Source organism: Chiloscyllium plagiosum, unplaced genomic scaffold (assembly GCF_037043375.1).
Source record: "Chiloscyllium plagiosum isolate Xiang-an unplaced genomic scaffold, Cpla_swu_hap1 HiC_scaffold_28, whole genome shotgun sequence".
NCBI lineage: Eukaryota > Metazoa > Chordata > Chondrichthyes > Orectolobiformes > Hemiscylliidae > Chiloscyllium > Chiloscyllium plagiosum.
In genome coordinates, this window is record NW_028270166.1 from 21,536,378 (window position 1) to 21,550,453 (window position 14,076).

Below are 14,076 nucleotides of genomic sequence, written 5' to 3' on the forward strand. Positions count from 1 at the left end.
TGCAACCATGTATTAGTTATGGTGATTATGTCAAATCATTTAACTACACTTGTTTAGCTAGCCCACTTATCTTGTCACAGTTGTTTCATGCATTTAGATGAAGAGTTTTCAATTTTTTTTTTGCTATGCTTTTATTTGGGCCTTTATTTGCTGGTGAACAATCATTATTAAATTCCCTGTCTCATTTATCCAATCTTTACCTAAAATTGCTAACTGGTCTGCTGACTTGACTTTTCTCTTTAGATTCCTAAGCCTCCCTTAAACTGACCCCTTGAGCCTCCTTATTTATTTGATTATTAAATTAGTAACTAATTAACTAAAGTATAGTTAATACCTTCCATTTGCAGGGGATGCAGCAAATTATTTGAGATGCATTTCATCTTGGAATTTATCTTAATCTATATTTTAACAATAGATTTTTCTGTGTTATGTCCTCCTAAACCGAGAGGGCACTTAAGACCAACAGATGTAGAAGCAGAATTAGGTCATAAGGCCAATTGAGTATGGTCTACCTCATATGCTCATAGCTGATGCATTTCTCAACCCCATTCTCCTGCCTCCTCTTTGTAATCTTTGATCCCCTTATTAATCAAGAATCTATTTGTCTTACATACATTCAGTTACTTATCTTCCACAGCCTTTTGCAGCAGTTAGGTCCAAAGAGTCACTGCCCTCTGGCTGAAGAAATTCAGCCTCACTCAGTTTTTAAAAAGGTCATCCCTTCACTCCAAGGCTGTGCCTTCAGGTACTAGTTTCTTCTGAGTGGAAACATCTTCTCCACGTCCATTCTATCCAGGCCTCTCAGTATTCTATAATTTTCTATCAGATTCCCGCCCATTCTTTTAAACTCCATTGAGTACAGATCCAGAGACCTCAATTGCTTCTCATATGACAATCCTTTCATCCCCAGGATTATTCTTTTAAACATCCTCTGGACCTCTGCCAAAGTCATTACATTCTTCCTTAAATATGAGGCCCAAAATTGCTTACAGTGTTCCAAATGTGGTCTGACCAGAGCCTTCACAGCCTCAGCAATACATCCCTGTCCTTGTATTCTAGACCTGTCGAAATGAATGCTAACATTACATTTGTCTTCCTAACTATCAGCTGAACCTGCATGTTAACCTGCATTAACTAGGACTCCTAAGTCACTTTGTGCCTCAGAATTCTGAAGCCTGTCCCCGTTTAGAAAACAGTCAATGTCTGTATTCTTCCAAACCTCACACTTGTCTACATTGTATTCCATCTACCACCTCTTTGCCCACGCTGCTCGCCTGCTAAGTCCATCTGCAGTCTTCCAGCCTTAACACTTCCTTCCACTTATGTCACCTGCAAACCGAGCAACAATGCCCTCGGTTTCTTTGTCCAGATTGCAAAAGTATAACATGAATAGTTGTGTCCCCAGCACTAACCCTTGGAGAACTCCACTAGTCACTAGCTGCCATCCTGAAAAAGACCCCTTTATTCCCTATTCTCTGACTTCTGTCAGTCAGCCAATCCTCTATCCATGCTGGTACCTTGCTCCTATTGACCAATTGTCACCATGGGCTCTTTTCTTATTTACCAGTTTCCTGTGTGGCATCTTGTCAGAGGCCTTCTAGAAATTGAAATAGATAAAGAATTCTAATACATTTGTCAGGTATGACCTCGCCTTGATAAAGATTATCTGTTTTAAATTATCTGTACTGAAGCCTTTTTCCATTTTCTGGCAACTGGCTCAAAATTCATCCTTAGCTGACATTTTAGATTAGGTTAGATTAGATTAGATTACTTACAGTGTGGAAACAGGCCCTAATTTTATTCTTCTGTTACCCAGTAAATATTAGTAACTCATTTATGTGAAGAATCACAAAGACAAAATGTTTCTTTCTATTCTGTACACTGTAGAAATGGGGTGTTAAATTAATGCATTGTAGCACTTGACTGGATGTTTAAGCTGGAATTCAGAAAATGTTGATATTGTTGACAATATATTACAGATTAAGATTGTTGAAAATATCTATTGACCTTTTAGTATAGAGACTGAATCACTGGGTAACTTGTACCTACCTTCGGACTACTGCTGCTTTGTCACTATGCTGCAGTGATTCCAATCCAAAGAAAAATGTTGTAAAATGTTTTAGTGCAGACTAAAATTATGAAAAGTTGGCAATTTTTTTTTACTTTTCCTTTACTTTTAGTTTTCCTCCATTCCTCTCCTGTTTTCATTTGATTAAGAGCATTGCTGGCAGACTCCTAGGATTGGTGAGCTGAATGACCTCCCAACTTTGCAAATGAGAATAGCAGATAAAAAATACATTTTACTTTTAAAGGAAGTGACAGCAACGGCATTGGTCAAAATGTTCCAGAAGTCACTACATTCCTGGAGGGTTCCAGAGAATTAGTAAACTGTTAATGGATATTCCTGCTCAAGAAAGGAGAGAGAGAGAGACAGACAGAAAGCAGGAAACTAAAGGTCACAAAGCCTAATATCTGTTAAAATGATACAGACTATTAGGGAAAATAGCAGAACATTTAAAAAAGATTAACACAATCAAACAGGAAAAAGGGAAATTATGTTTTACAAATTTGCTATAGTTCTTTTAAGAATGTAATGAGCAGAATTGATAAAGGAGAACTAGTATTTGGATTTCCAGAAGGCATTCAGTAGCTGGGACATAAAGGGGTATTGCACAACATAGGAGCTCATGTATTGAGGAGTAATGTATCAATATGGACTGAGGATTGGTTAATACACAGAAGACAAATAGTTAGAATTAATAATAGGACATTTTCAGATTGGAAATATGTAACAAGTGGAGTGCCACAAAGACCAGTCTCAGGACATCGATTCTCCTGCTCCTTGGATGCTGCTGACCTTTTTCTTTTCCAGCACCACACTCACAATTCTGATCTCCAGCATCTGCAGTCCTCACTTTCTCCTAATCAATTATTTACTATATTGGAGGAAGAGGTAGAGCATAATGTGTTTGAATTTGCTGATTTTACAAAAATAAGTGGGAAGACATGTTGCGATGAGGACATAAGAAATCAACAATGGAATATAGGTTGAGTGAGTGGGTAAAAACTTGGCAGATGGAGTTTAATGTAGGAAAGTGTAAGGTCATGTATTGTGTTAGGAAGAATCAAAGGACAGACTACTATTTAATTGGACAGAGAGTCCAAAAATGTGCAGTGCAGAGGCATCTAAGTGTTCTTGTGCATGAAACACAAAAGATTAGCATTTGGGTGCAGCAGGTAATTAAGAAGGCAATTGGAATTTTGGCCTTGATTAAGAGGGTGTTTGAGTTTAAAAATAGGGAAGTCTTGCACTGGGAGTACTGTGCACAGTTTTGGTGCCTGTATTTAAAAATGAATATGCAGACATTGGAGGATATTCAAAAGATATTCGCGAGGGTATTCCAAGGATGGAGGGTTAAATTACCAAGAATGACGAAACAAGTTAGGCCTTTGTTCATTGTAGTTGAGAAGAATGAGGACTGATCTTATTGAAACATTAAGCTTGACAGGGTAGACATTAAAAAAAATTTTCCAAGAGTGGGGGAGTCTTGAATTAAGGTACAAAATAAGGGAAATTCATTTAAAACTGAAATGAGAGAGAATTTCTTCTTCAAAAGAGTAGTGAAGGTCTGGAATTCTCTCTCCTAGAGGTCTGCGGAGTCAATATAACTGAGATTGATTTATGTGAAATATCGAGGAGTTGAGGGCTGCAGAGTGTTTGGTATGAAAAGGAGTTGAAGTCTGTGGCATATTAGCCATGATCTTATGGAATGTCAGGGCAGGCTTGAGAGACTGGCTGGCCCCTTTCTTCTCCTGTTTCTTATTCTTGTGTTCTATGTTCTTTAATGGAAGCGGATATTTGTTTGTGGTTCCTCTCTAATAAATGGTTTGAGTTTCGTACAAATGAATGTTTGTTGTAAACTTAAGAAAAGGAAGTTCAACAATAGGAGAAAAATAGAAAAGCACAGTGAATTAACATGGAAAAATTATTCTAAAGCATTTTGTAGTAAAAGATGTATTTTTGAAGTGGCAATTCTCAGAAAAATGGCAACCAACTTAACATAGAGCTATATCTTTGTGGGCGGCACGGTGGTACAGTGGTTAGCACTGCTGCCTCGCAGCGTCAGAGACCCGGGTTCAATTCCTGCCTCAGGCGACTGACTGTGTGGAGTTTGCACGTTCTCCCCGTGTCTGCGTGGGTTTCCTCCGGGTGCTCCGGTTTCCTCCCACAGTCACAAAGATGTGCAGGTCAGGTGAATTGGCCATGCTAAATTGCCCGTAGTGTTAGGTAAGGGGTAAATGTAGGGGTATGGGTGGGTTACGCTTCGGCGGGTCGGTGTGGACTTGTTGGGCCGAAGGGCCTGTTTCCACACTGTAAGTAATCTAATCTAATCTCACAGTAGCATGAGATAATGACTATATTTTGAGATTGGGTGAGAAATAAATGCTGGCCAGGATGCCATGAAAAAGTTGCCTACATTTTTATTTATTTATGGGACGTGGACTTTGCTGGCTCAGCCAGAGTCCACTGCCCATCCCTTATTTCTCTGGAGATGTTGGTGCTGAGCTGCCTTCGTTAAACTGCTGCAGACCATGGAGGTTTTGGAACACCCAAAGGATATTACTGAGGGCGTTTCGGGAATTTGACTCAGTCATACTGACGGAATGATAATGACAATTCCAAGTCAGGAAGGAGAAGAACTTGAAGTTGCTGTTGTTCCCATTACATCTGCTACTTCTATGGAATAGAGGTCATGAGTTTGGTGGGTCGTGCCTTTTGACTTATTTTCAGATTGATTGATTGATTTTTAAATGGTGCCCCAGTGAATTAATAATGAAGGGAGTGAATGTTGAAGATGGTAAATAGGGTGTCAATGAGGTGGCTGCTTTTCGCTGGATGGTGTTGAGCTTCTCAAATATTGTTGGAACTGTAAATATAGGATATTGATTCTCAATCCTGATTTTTGCCTTGTAGATGGTGGACAATCATGCTCTGAATGGTACCATTGAATCCTTTATGTCTCCCTATTAGGCCAGAATGGGTCCAGGTATAACGTCTCATCTCATTTGACATTTAGCAGTCCCTCAATTAACTAAGGTGTCAACCTTAATGATGTATGCTTGTGATTCTGGAGTGAAACTTGAATACGTAACCTACTGACTCAGATGTGTAAGTGCTACCACTGAGCCAAGAATTACGTCAAGGGAATTTCCATATATGTAAAGGAAAGAAAGAATGTCTTTGTCTTTTCTTTTAAAGAAACTGGATTAAATACCTTTCCTGGAACATTTTATAAAGCCTGTGATTCAGGAAATAGTTTTGGGAGTACTTGGCTTAGTACAACACATTCAGTTTCTTTCTCAAAGGGATCAAAAACAAATTGAGAATAATTATACATATATCAAGAAATTTCATTTACAAAACAAAATTTAATATTATAAAACATCCCAAGGTATTGCACAAGTATGAAATAAGACACAAATTGACACTGAGCCAGTCAATATTTTGGTGTTGGTTAATGCTGTATTACTGATAATTACATCATAGGAAATGTTATAGTTATTGAGAGGGATGCAGGATAGTCTGGAGCTTGGAAATGTTAACTGTAAGGAACAACTGAGGAAGTTGCATTCTATTTTTGTTCCAAAATAAATACAAAATTGATCAAATCAAATTGTTCACTCTGATTAGATTCAAAGTATTTTAAAAAAGAACTATTAGTAAATTGGGAATATATGCAGAACATTTTCACACAGCTTATTGGATTTCTGGAACTATGTAAACAAGTTAAGAAATAACATAAATAGGGTTGAGAGATACCTAAAAGAAGAAATTGAAACTAAAAATCCAGGGCAAGAAGATTTGAAATTAGACAAAAAGTAATGAGCATGTGAGTTGAATGGCCCCTTCACAGACTTATCCCAGTTTCTGTCTGCCACTGATTCCATAAGAAAATGTGAGCACCAAGAACAGAAGGCTTATCGTTTGTTTTGTTGATAAACATCTGACTACAGCTTTGCCTCTTTGTTAGCATGCTCACATCTGAGCGAGTTGTTGTGCATTCAAGATCCATTCTAGAAATGTGAGCACATAATTAAAACTGATACCATGGTACAGTGTTGAGCACGAGCTACATTGTGGAAGGTACCATCTTCCAAAGAAAACGTTAAACCTAGGAATAGTTTATCCTCTTTGATTGCCAGAAGAGATCAGTGTCATGGTTGATGATGAGCTGGGGTAGTTTTCCAGTGCCCTGGCCTGTATCTATCTTGCAAGTTATTATCACTAAAACACATTATTCAGTCATATAGCTTATTACTGATGGTGTCTTCTCGTTGTGCTTTGTTTTTCCATTACAAGTCAGTACACTTCAAACATACTGAATTGAGATGTTGTAAAAGGTGCTATATAAATGCAAGCATCTTCCTTCCTTTATGCCTTTCAATCTCATTATTATACTGTGCCCTCAGAATTGCTGTGTTTTCTGAAGAACCTTAAGTCATGTGAACATGACCTGAAATCCTTTGTAAACAATAAATAAGAAAGCATTAAATTTTCTCCAACAGTTGGGTAAAAATTTGAGCTTATTGAAATTGGGGCTAGTGTGCTTAATCACGATTCACCATGATAATAGCCAGGTGCAAACTAAAACACTCTTTCCAATATTGCTGATCCACTTGTCTTGTTTAGTAAGATAGTAAATTGTGGTGTATATCCTACACTTCTCTGATTTACCGGTTATGAGATGCTATGTTCATACTACCCTCAAAGTTATTTTGCAAGCAAAGTTTGCAACCAGAAATACGATTACGATCTCATCACTGGTTTGAATTCAAACCAAGAGGTGAAAGCACAGTGTGCAAGCCTATGACACACTCTGTGAAAATTGTATAACATATTGTGGCAAAATGGTTTCAAATAGTTGTTTAAGAAATCCAGCACACCACATAACTGTGGTTCATCAATCCAGCCTGTAAATAGATGTGCATAGCTTGACTGCTGCTTATTGTTGAATTAAAGGAAGTACTCACCACTGTACACCTTTTTGTAACTGCACTGTGGTTCTACACATCAAGGAAGATGATCAAATTAACTAAATAGGAAGCACTCAATGCCTCAACATTGCAGCACTTGAGCAATAGAAGATGCCCTCATGTAAGTCTGCTGATTTTTAAAAAAATAAGTAAACTGTGGTTCCAGTTTGTTTCTAATGTATATATATATTTAGCTGTGTTTAATTTATTGCTCAAGCTTTCAATACACTGTCTTTGTAATGGTGTGAGAAACAGTCTAGAATAGCACTTTTCTGGGTCTGAAGATCAAAAAGGATGGTAAAACTGATTAAAAACATATTTTTATCATATCAATAAAATTTATAATAGAAAATTAATGTACTAGTATGATACACATTGACCTTTTTTATAACTGTGTAATGTTAAACCATAGTATCAATATAAAGATTGAATGTATGAAGATATTTTTAAGTCTTCCATCATTTTGACTTTGATAGTAAATCTTGCAGCATGTTGTAAGGCGAGCAGAAAAGTTAATTTAATAGTACATTTTTAAAGATGCTTTTTTTTTTCAGAACTTGCCTGTCTCAAGGTATGATTTCTTCAGTTGGGACTGCTGTTGATAAAGCTTATAGCGACATTTGTGGTTAGCAGCTTTACCAGCCTCTCTGAATTCTGCTGATGCTCAGCATAGGCAAGAACTTGCAACAAATTGTTTGTGTTTCGGGGATGCTTCTTATCAGTTCTGATGCATCTTTTCCCCATGTGCTATTTCTGAAATCGCAAAAAAAAAGTTTAGTTTAAAATAGTTACAGGAGGAAGAATGGATAAAATTTAGCAATTTATTCAACAATGTAAAATGTTCTGTTCCATCTCTGTAGATTGGACCGGTATGAAAAAAATTTTTAATAATCAAGTGTGTTATAGCATGTGCCTCTTAATGCATTTGTATCTTTATCTTTCCCCCTTTCTCCTGTTCTCATTCACTTGAAAGTTTTTTGGAACCTTGCCTAAGTTCCTGTTCTTTAGCTTTCAATCAGAAAATCACTGTGTATCCCATCATCCAACAGTGGCGGCTATCATAAAGAAGCTCATTCTGGACTGCACCTGATACTTTCACACTTTCAACAGGGGTCATTGGACAATATAGTACTCTAGCAGAGTTTGTTTTGCCCTTTTTATATTGAAGATACAAAAGCCAATTGGAACATATCCACTGCCTTTTCTTCTAAGACTGGCTAACTCAGCACAGAATGGGCATTCAACCAGTTCAGCCCAGATCTGTGGGCCTCAGCAACACTTCATTTGGCACATTACCCACTAAGCCAGTAGGGAGTTCCAAAGGCATTGACTGAAATGGGGTATCGGTTGTTATCTTAAGTTCTCTGTCCATTGGTTACTTAATTTGGCTAATCACAGAGATCTGCCCACTGAGGCCATCTGTTGTTTTGTTTTTGTGTCGCTCTGTGATGGTGAATGCTTTGCTGATAGCTACAATAGACACTGAAATAAAATTTCGAACATACTTTCGCCTAGATGGACTTAACTAAATTAGAGCTTTTATTAGCTCAATTTTGAGTTGCCCATTATTATATTGTTGTCCTGTCAAAAAAAATCATATCTTGTGATTAGCATCCATAAGACACATGCATTTTGATAACCTTTAAAATATGATCAGCTTATAAACAAAAAAAGACTGCAGTGATTTGAGCAAGTCCTGAGAGAATGCTTAAAACTTTATTTGATCTGATTACATTTTATTTCTGACATGCTAAAAAAATTTCGTTTAAATATTTTGGTGAAATTTTAAGCATATCGTTGTGAGAAATATCTGTATTATGGGGTTCAATATTCCTCTCGTAAGGAGAGATGGTAAGAAAGGGACATAACTGAGCAAGCTGGTCTTTGAAACTCACCTCCTTCTTGCTATGTCAGCATTCAGACGCTGAGTGAGAACATCCATGGGTGACTTTCTCAACTCACCAGCAAATAAAGTCCTTAAGTGGTCAATTAAGGCCACGTAAGAGCCTCAAGACTGCACCTCACCAATAACTTGGCTCTCCAGTAGGCAATTAAGGTGACTAGTTTCATGGTGACCTGCTAACTGCTTGGTTCAGACCTCCAATACCCCACTCTCTCTACCTTTACCTGCAGTACCCCTTTACCTCCTCTGCCTAAACCCATTCCCCCCCCTTCCTCAAATAGCCAACTCTACTACAAGAAGAAAAAAGAAACTTACCCTTCCTCCGAACCCCCCCTCCTCCCCCACAAGAAGTAGGCCTCAACCAGCAGATTTTAGTACCCCTGCTTCTAGCAACCTATTCACCAATGTTGAGGCCTGTGACTGGGTGAGATACTGGTTCCTTGCTCTCCTATCAGCACTTAACTTACTGCCTGCCAAGCAGGTTATTAAGTTTCTCCCTGATAGGGTTGGTGTGTTCTTCATTCAGCCCCACATGTTGAAAAATAATGGGCAATTCTGTCCTTTCGAGTTTTTATACCCTCTGAAAGTTACTTCCAGGTCAGATATGGCACGAACAAATTGCAAGACATTCTTTCAATGCTAATCTAAATCTTCTGAAAAGCAGCAATAATTTATATTGCTGTAATATTTTTACATTTCCCACAAGAGCCATTTATCTGGCCTGTGCAACAGCAATATGTGAGCAGTTTTCAACAATAGAACCTCGTTATCCAAAAGAGGTGATGTTGAAATTGTAGAACTCATGCAGGTGGCAGACTAAGCATTTGTATTCCAACAATCCATGCTGATTTTGGACTGTTTGTCCAGAAATGAAATGACACTGTACCACAATACCAGCTACCACAATAGACCTCATGTTATACTCTCTGTATTGTACTTTATTGCTGTATTCAGAATGGATTCCAGGAAATTGTGACATTAACCAATTTGACAGTTAACAATTAGAGTCTGAAATATGATGGACGTTGGCTAAATAATAGTCCCTCTGTAAGGCAAGACGTTAATGATGCCACAGACCAGAGGACTGCTTTCTCAGAGAGACGACTGGTGGTGGTTTAACCTGAGGGTCACCACATCTCAGGCAAGAGGAGAGATTAAGAATGTAATTTCCTTCTTGTTAACCTCAGGCAGTGCAGGAATTGAACCTGTGCTATTGTCATCACTTTGTATTGCAAACCTGAAGTGGGGCCGAGCTTAGGCCTACAATTACAACGCTAGATGTTCTCAACGTGTTTCCATGAGAGCGCAAAAGTGAATTTAAGGATTATTGTGACTTCTCATACAACTTGCTGGCCTTTAAGGACAAAAGGGCAGATGGCCCTAGCCTAGTGAACGCATTTAAATCACATGACATTCCTGACCTGTGAACTTTGATAGGGTCAGTGGTAAATGTTCTACATGGGCACATGTATTCCCAATTGCATAAATGGTCAAGACAGCTTTTTTGAGAAGTGATTTCTGGACCTCTTGCTGAGATATTTGTATCATCGATAGTCACAGGTGAGGTGCCGGAAGACTGGAGGCTGGCTAATGTGGTCCCACTGTTTAAGAAGGGTGGTAAAGACAAGCCAGTGAACTACAGACCAGTGAGCCTGACGTCGGTGGTGGGCAAGTTATTGGAGGGAATCCTGAGGGACAGGATGTACATGTATTTGGAAAGGCAAGGACTGATTAAGGATAGTCAACATGGCTTTGTGTGTGGGAAATCATGTCTCACAAACTTGATTGAATTTTTTGAGGAATTAACAAAGAGGATTGATGAGGGCAGAGCAGTAGATGTGATCTATATGGACTTCAGTAAGGCGTTCGACAAGGTTCCCCATGGGAGTCTGGTTAGCAAGGTTAGATCTCACAGAATACAGGGAGAACTAGCCATTTGGGTACAGAAGTGGCTCAAAGGTAGAAGACAGAGAGTGGTGGTGGAGGGTTGTTTTTCAGACTGGAGGCCTGTGACCAGTGGAGTGCCAAAGGACCAATGCTGGGTCCTCTACTTTTTGTCATTTACGTAAATGATTTGGTTGTGAGCATAAGAAGTACAGTTAGTAATTTTGCAGATGACACCAAAATTGGAGGTGTAGTGGACAATGAAGAGGGTTACCTCAGATTACAACAGGATCTTGACCTGATGGGCCAATGGGCAGAGAAGTGGCAGATGGAGTTTAATTCAGATAAGTGCGAGGACCTGGATTTTGGGAAAGCAAATCTTAGCAGGACTTATACACTTAATGGTAAGGTCTTAGGGAGTGTTGCTGAACAAAGAAGTACAGGTTCATAGCTCCTTGAAAGTGGAGTCGCAGGTAGATAGGATAGTGAAGAAGGCGTTTGGTATGCTTTCCTTTATTGGTCAGAGTATTGAGTACAGGAGTTGGGAGGTCATGTTGCGGCTGTACAGGACATTGGTTAGGCCACTGTTTGAATATTGCATGCAATTCTGGTCTCCTTCCTATCGGAAAGATGTTGTGAAACTTGAAAGGGTTCTGCCAGGGTTGGAGGATTTGAGCTATAGGGAGACGCTGAATTGGCTGGGGCTGTTTTCCCTGGAGCATTGGAGGCTGAGGGGTGACCTTCTAGAGGGTTACAAAATTATGAGGAGCATGGATAGGATAAATAGAAAAGTCTTTTCCCTGGGGTCGGGGAGTCCAGAACTAGAGGGCATAGGTTTAGGGTGAGAGGGGAAAGATATAAAAGAACCTAAGGGGCAACGTTTTCACACATACGGGTATGGAATGAGCTACCAGAGGAAGTGGTGGAGGCTGGTACAGTTGCAGCATTTAAGAGGCATCTGGATGGGTAGATGAATAGGAGGGGTTTGGAGGGGTATGGGCCGGTTGCTGGCAGGTGGGATTAGATTGGGTTGGGATATCTGGTCGGCATGGACAGGTTAGACCAAAGGGTCTGTTTCCATGTTGTACATTTCTATGACACTATGTCTCTATGACTAAGTATTATTGTAATTTAATTTATAGGAATTTGAAAATCTTAAATATTGTTCTATGTTTGTGATTTTGTTTCAATTTTATAAAATGGTTTGAATAAGTAGCATTTTATAATCAGCCAGCTAGTTGGAAAATTATCACTGTTAAAGTAAAGGCACGTCAAGTGTACTCTTTAATCATTTTCGATGTTGATTCAAAAGTTAATTTAAAAATGTGGAACATCTGCAGTTTTCCTCAACTTTTGATAGTCTAATTTGAATCTTGCAAAATGAAAAAGAGTGCAGCCATCATACTGACTTGTCTTCTTTGGACCGAAATGTAGGAACTGATTCTAAAAGTGTAGAAGATCAAAATAATGCATCTTTTAAATGGAGATTTTGGCCTCCTTTGATCCATCTGCTCATTTGGAAGAATAATGCATGAAAAGTTATCTACCATTAAGTCTGCAGTAAGTTAATTGGCATTTCAGATTTTCCCACTCTGTATCTGAATTCATTACCAAGAGAGACTTGTGTACAAAGTCATATTAAGAAAAAAATGTAAGAGCAACTCCGTACAGAAAATGGAAAGATTTATGTTTCATATTCCTTTCATAGGAAAGGTTTTGAAATGCAGTGCTAAGATTTTCTCTACTTCTGTTATCTTATTAACATATATTTTAAAAAACATATCCTAACGGTGAATCAGCCAATTTGTTTGGTCTCAAAGGCCTTAATATTTTACCATGTGATTACTATTGTGCCATTTTCTTTTTCATTTCAAGATTGTTGTTTCAGTATGTACTTAGAATTTGTAATTTTGTCTTTTACTTGACAAATAAACATTTAGATTTTGACAGTTACATAACTGCCAGGGTAAATGATTTCAGTATTTGAAAGCTGTTGCTTATTTTTAATGACTTAGTCACTGGACACAATGGAGCAACCTATCATCAGAATAGAAAGAAGCGATTACAGGTGCATTTTGTTAAATGCCTCCAGGGTCTGAAAGTGTTTTTTGAAACTGAACAAAAACATTGCTGCTGAGTTTGGTTTAGAGACCTTCATTAGATATGTTGTGGAATTGATAGCTGAGTAATGCAGTTTGAAAGGAGCTGAATAGAGTGTTCCATGTTAAATCCTATTAGTGTAAGCACTACTTTACTCTGTGCCACGGGAAACAGAGCAGCAGATACTGTTTGCAAATTGGCAGATAGGAATGGTTTAAGAGGAGTATTGAGTTTAATTTTGAAATGAAAAATCCATCCCACTGTAAGTATCAATTTGTTGAAGTTACTGGTATTCAACATTGAGAAAGTTTGATACTTTGTTTCTCTCATTGATGTTTGTATCTAATATTTAAGATGTACTTCTGCTTAAAACAGGGAGAACAGCCCAGCGCTGCTTTAATGTTGAATATCTTGATCAGCAGGCGTTGCAAAGAAGCTGGGAAAACACGTTTCATGATGCACAGAAAATGGCATATGTCTAATGGGTCATACCCACTGATTTATCGATTTTTCCAATTCTGGAATCCCTTTTTAGTCACAAAATAGATGTAAGCACTATTCTGAGAAAGAATTATGGGAAGTGATGAATAATTAATAATAATGGTTTTTTTTTGTTGTTTTATGGCTTTGTTGAGATGTTGCCAATCTCAGACATTAACTGTCTCTCTCTCTCTCTCCACATATACTGCCCAACCTGCTGATTATTTCCAGCACTTTTTGTTTATTTGAGATTTCCAACCTCTGCAGACTTTGTTTTTGCATTACTTAATTGAGATTTAATTGTACGTTCTTGTGCAGAATATTAATATCTTCCAAATCTCGAAGGGTCTCTGTACAAGTAATCTCGTCAAAGCTAGCTTAGCACTTTCCACTAAGCTCTTTTGATCCTACAGTAATATTTTCCAAAGAGCAGTGTGATTCTGAAGCTGATAAAAATGTTTGAGGATTTTATGCTCTGCTGATATATATGCCAATGACCTGCCGATAAGTTCTCCAAAGTCCTGCATAATCAGAACTCAATTACACAGTGCTAACTATAACTGAGGTGTGACTAATGTTTGTGCTCAGTGTAGTGAGTGAAGCTCCTCTTTTTTTTAAAATAATGAAAGCAAATCATTTGCTATAGTTGCATTATAAATAGAATACTTTGTAAG

General features: G+C 38.2%; 1 protein-coding gene across 3 annotated transcripts in view; it reads left to right on the forward strand.

The window, feature by feature from the left end:
- The window catches only part of LOC122565336 (nuclear receptor ROR-beta-like), a 78,045-nt gene that overhangs the window by 21,669 nt on the left and 42,300 nt on the right, over positions 1-14,076 (forward strand). The window contains exon 1 of one of the 3 annotated variants that reach the window (XM_043721202.2): positions 13,115-13,184. The exons of the other annotated variants lie outside the window; for them this stretch is intronic. Within the exon in view, the coding sequence (XP_043577137.1) occupies positions 13,166-13,184 (19 nt within the window). The 5' untranslated portion in view covers positions 13,115-13,165. Of the gene's footprint in view, positions 1-13,114; positions 13,185-14,076 lie in introns of those variants that run through there. 3 annotated transcript variants of the gene reach the window in all.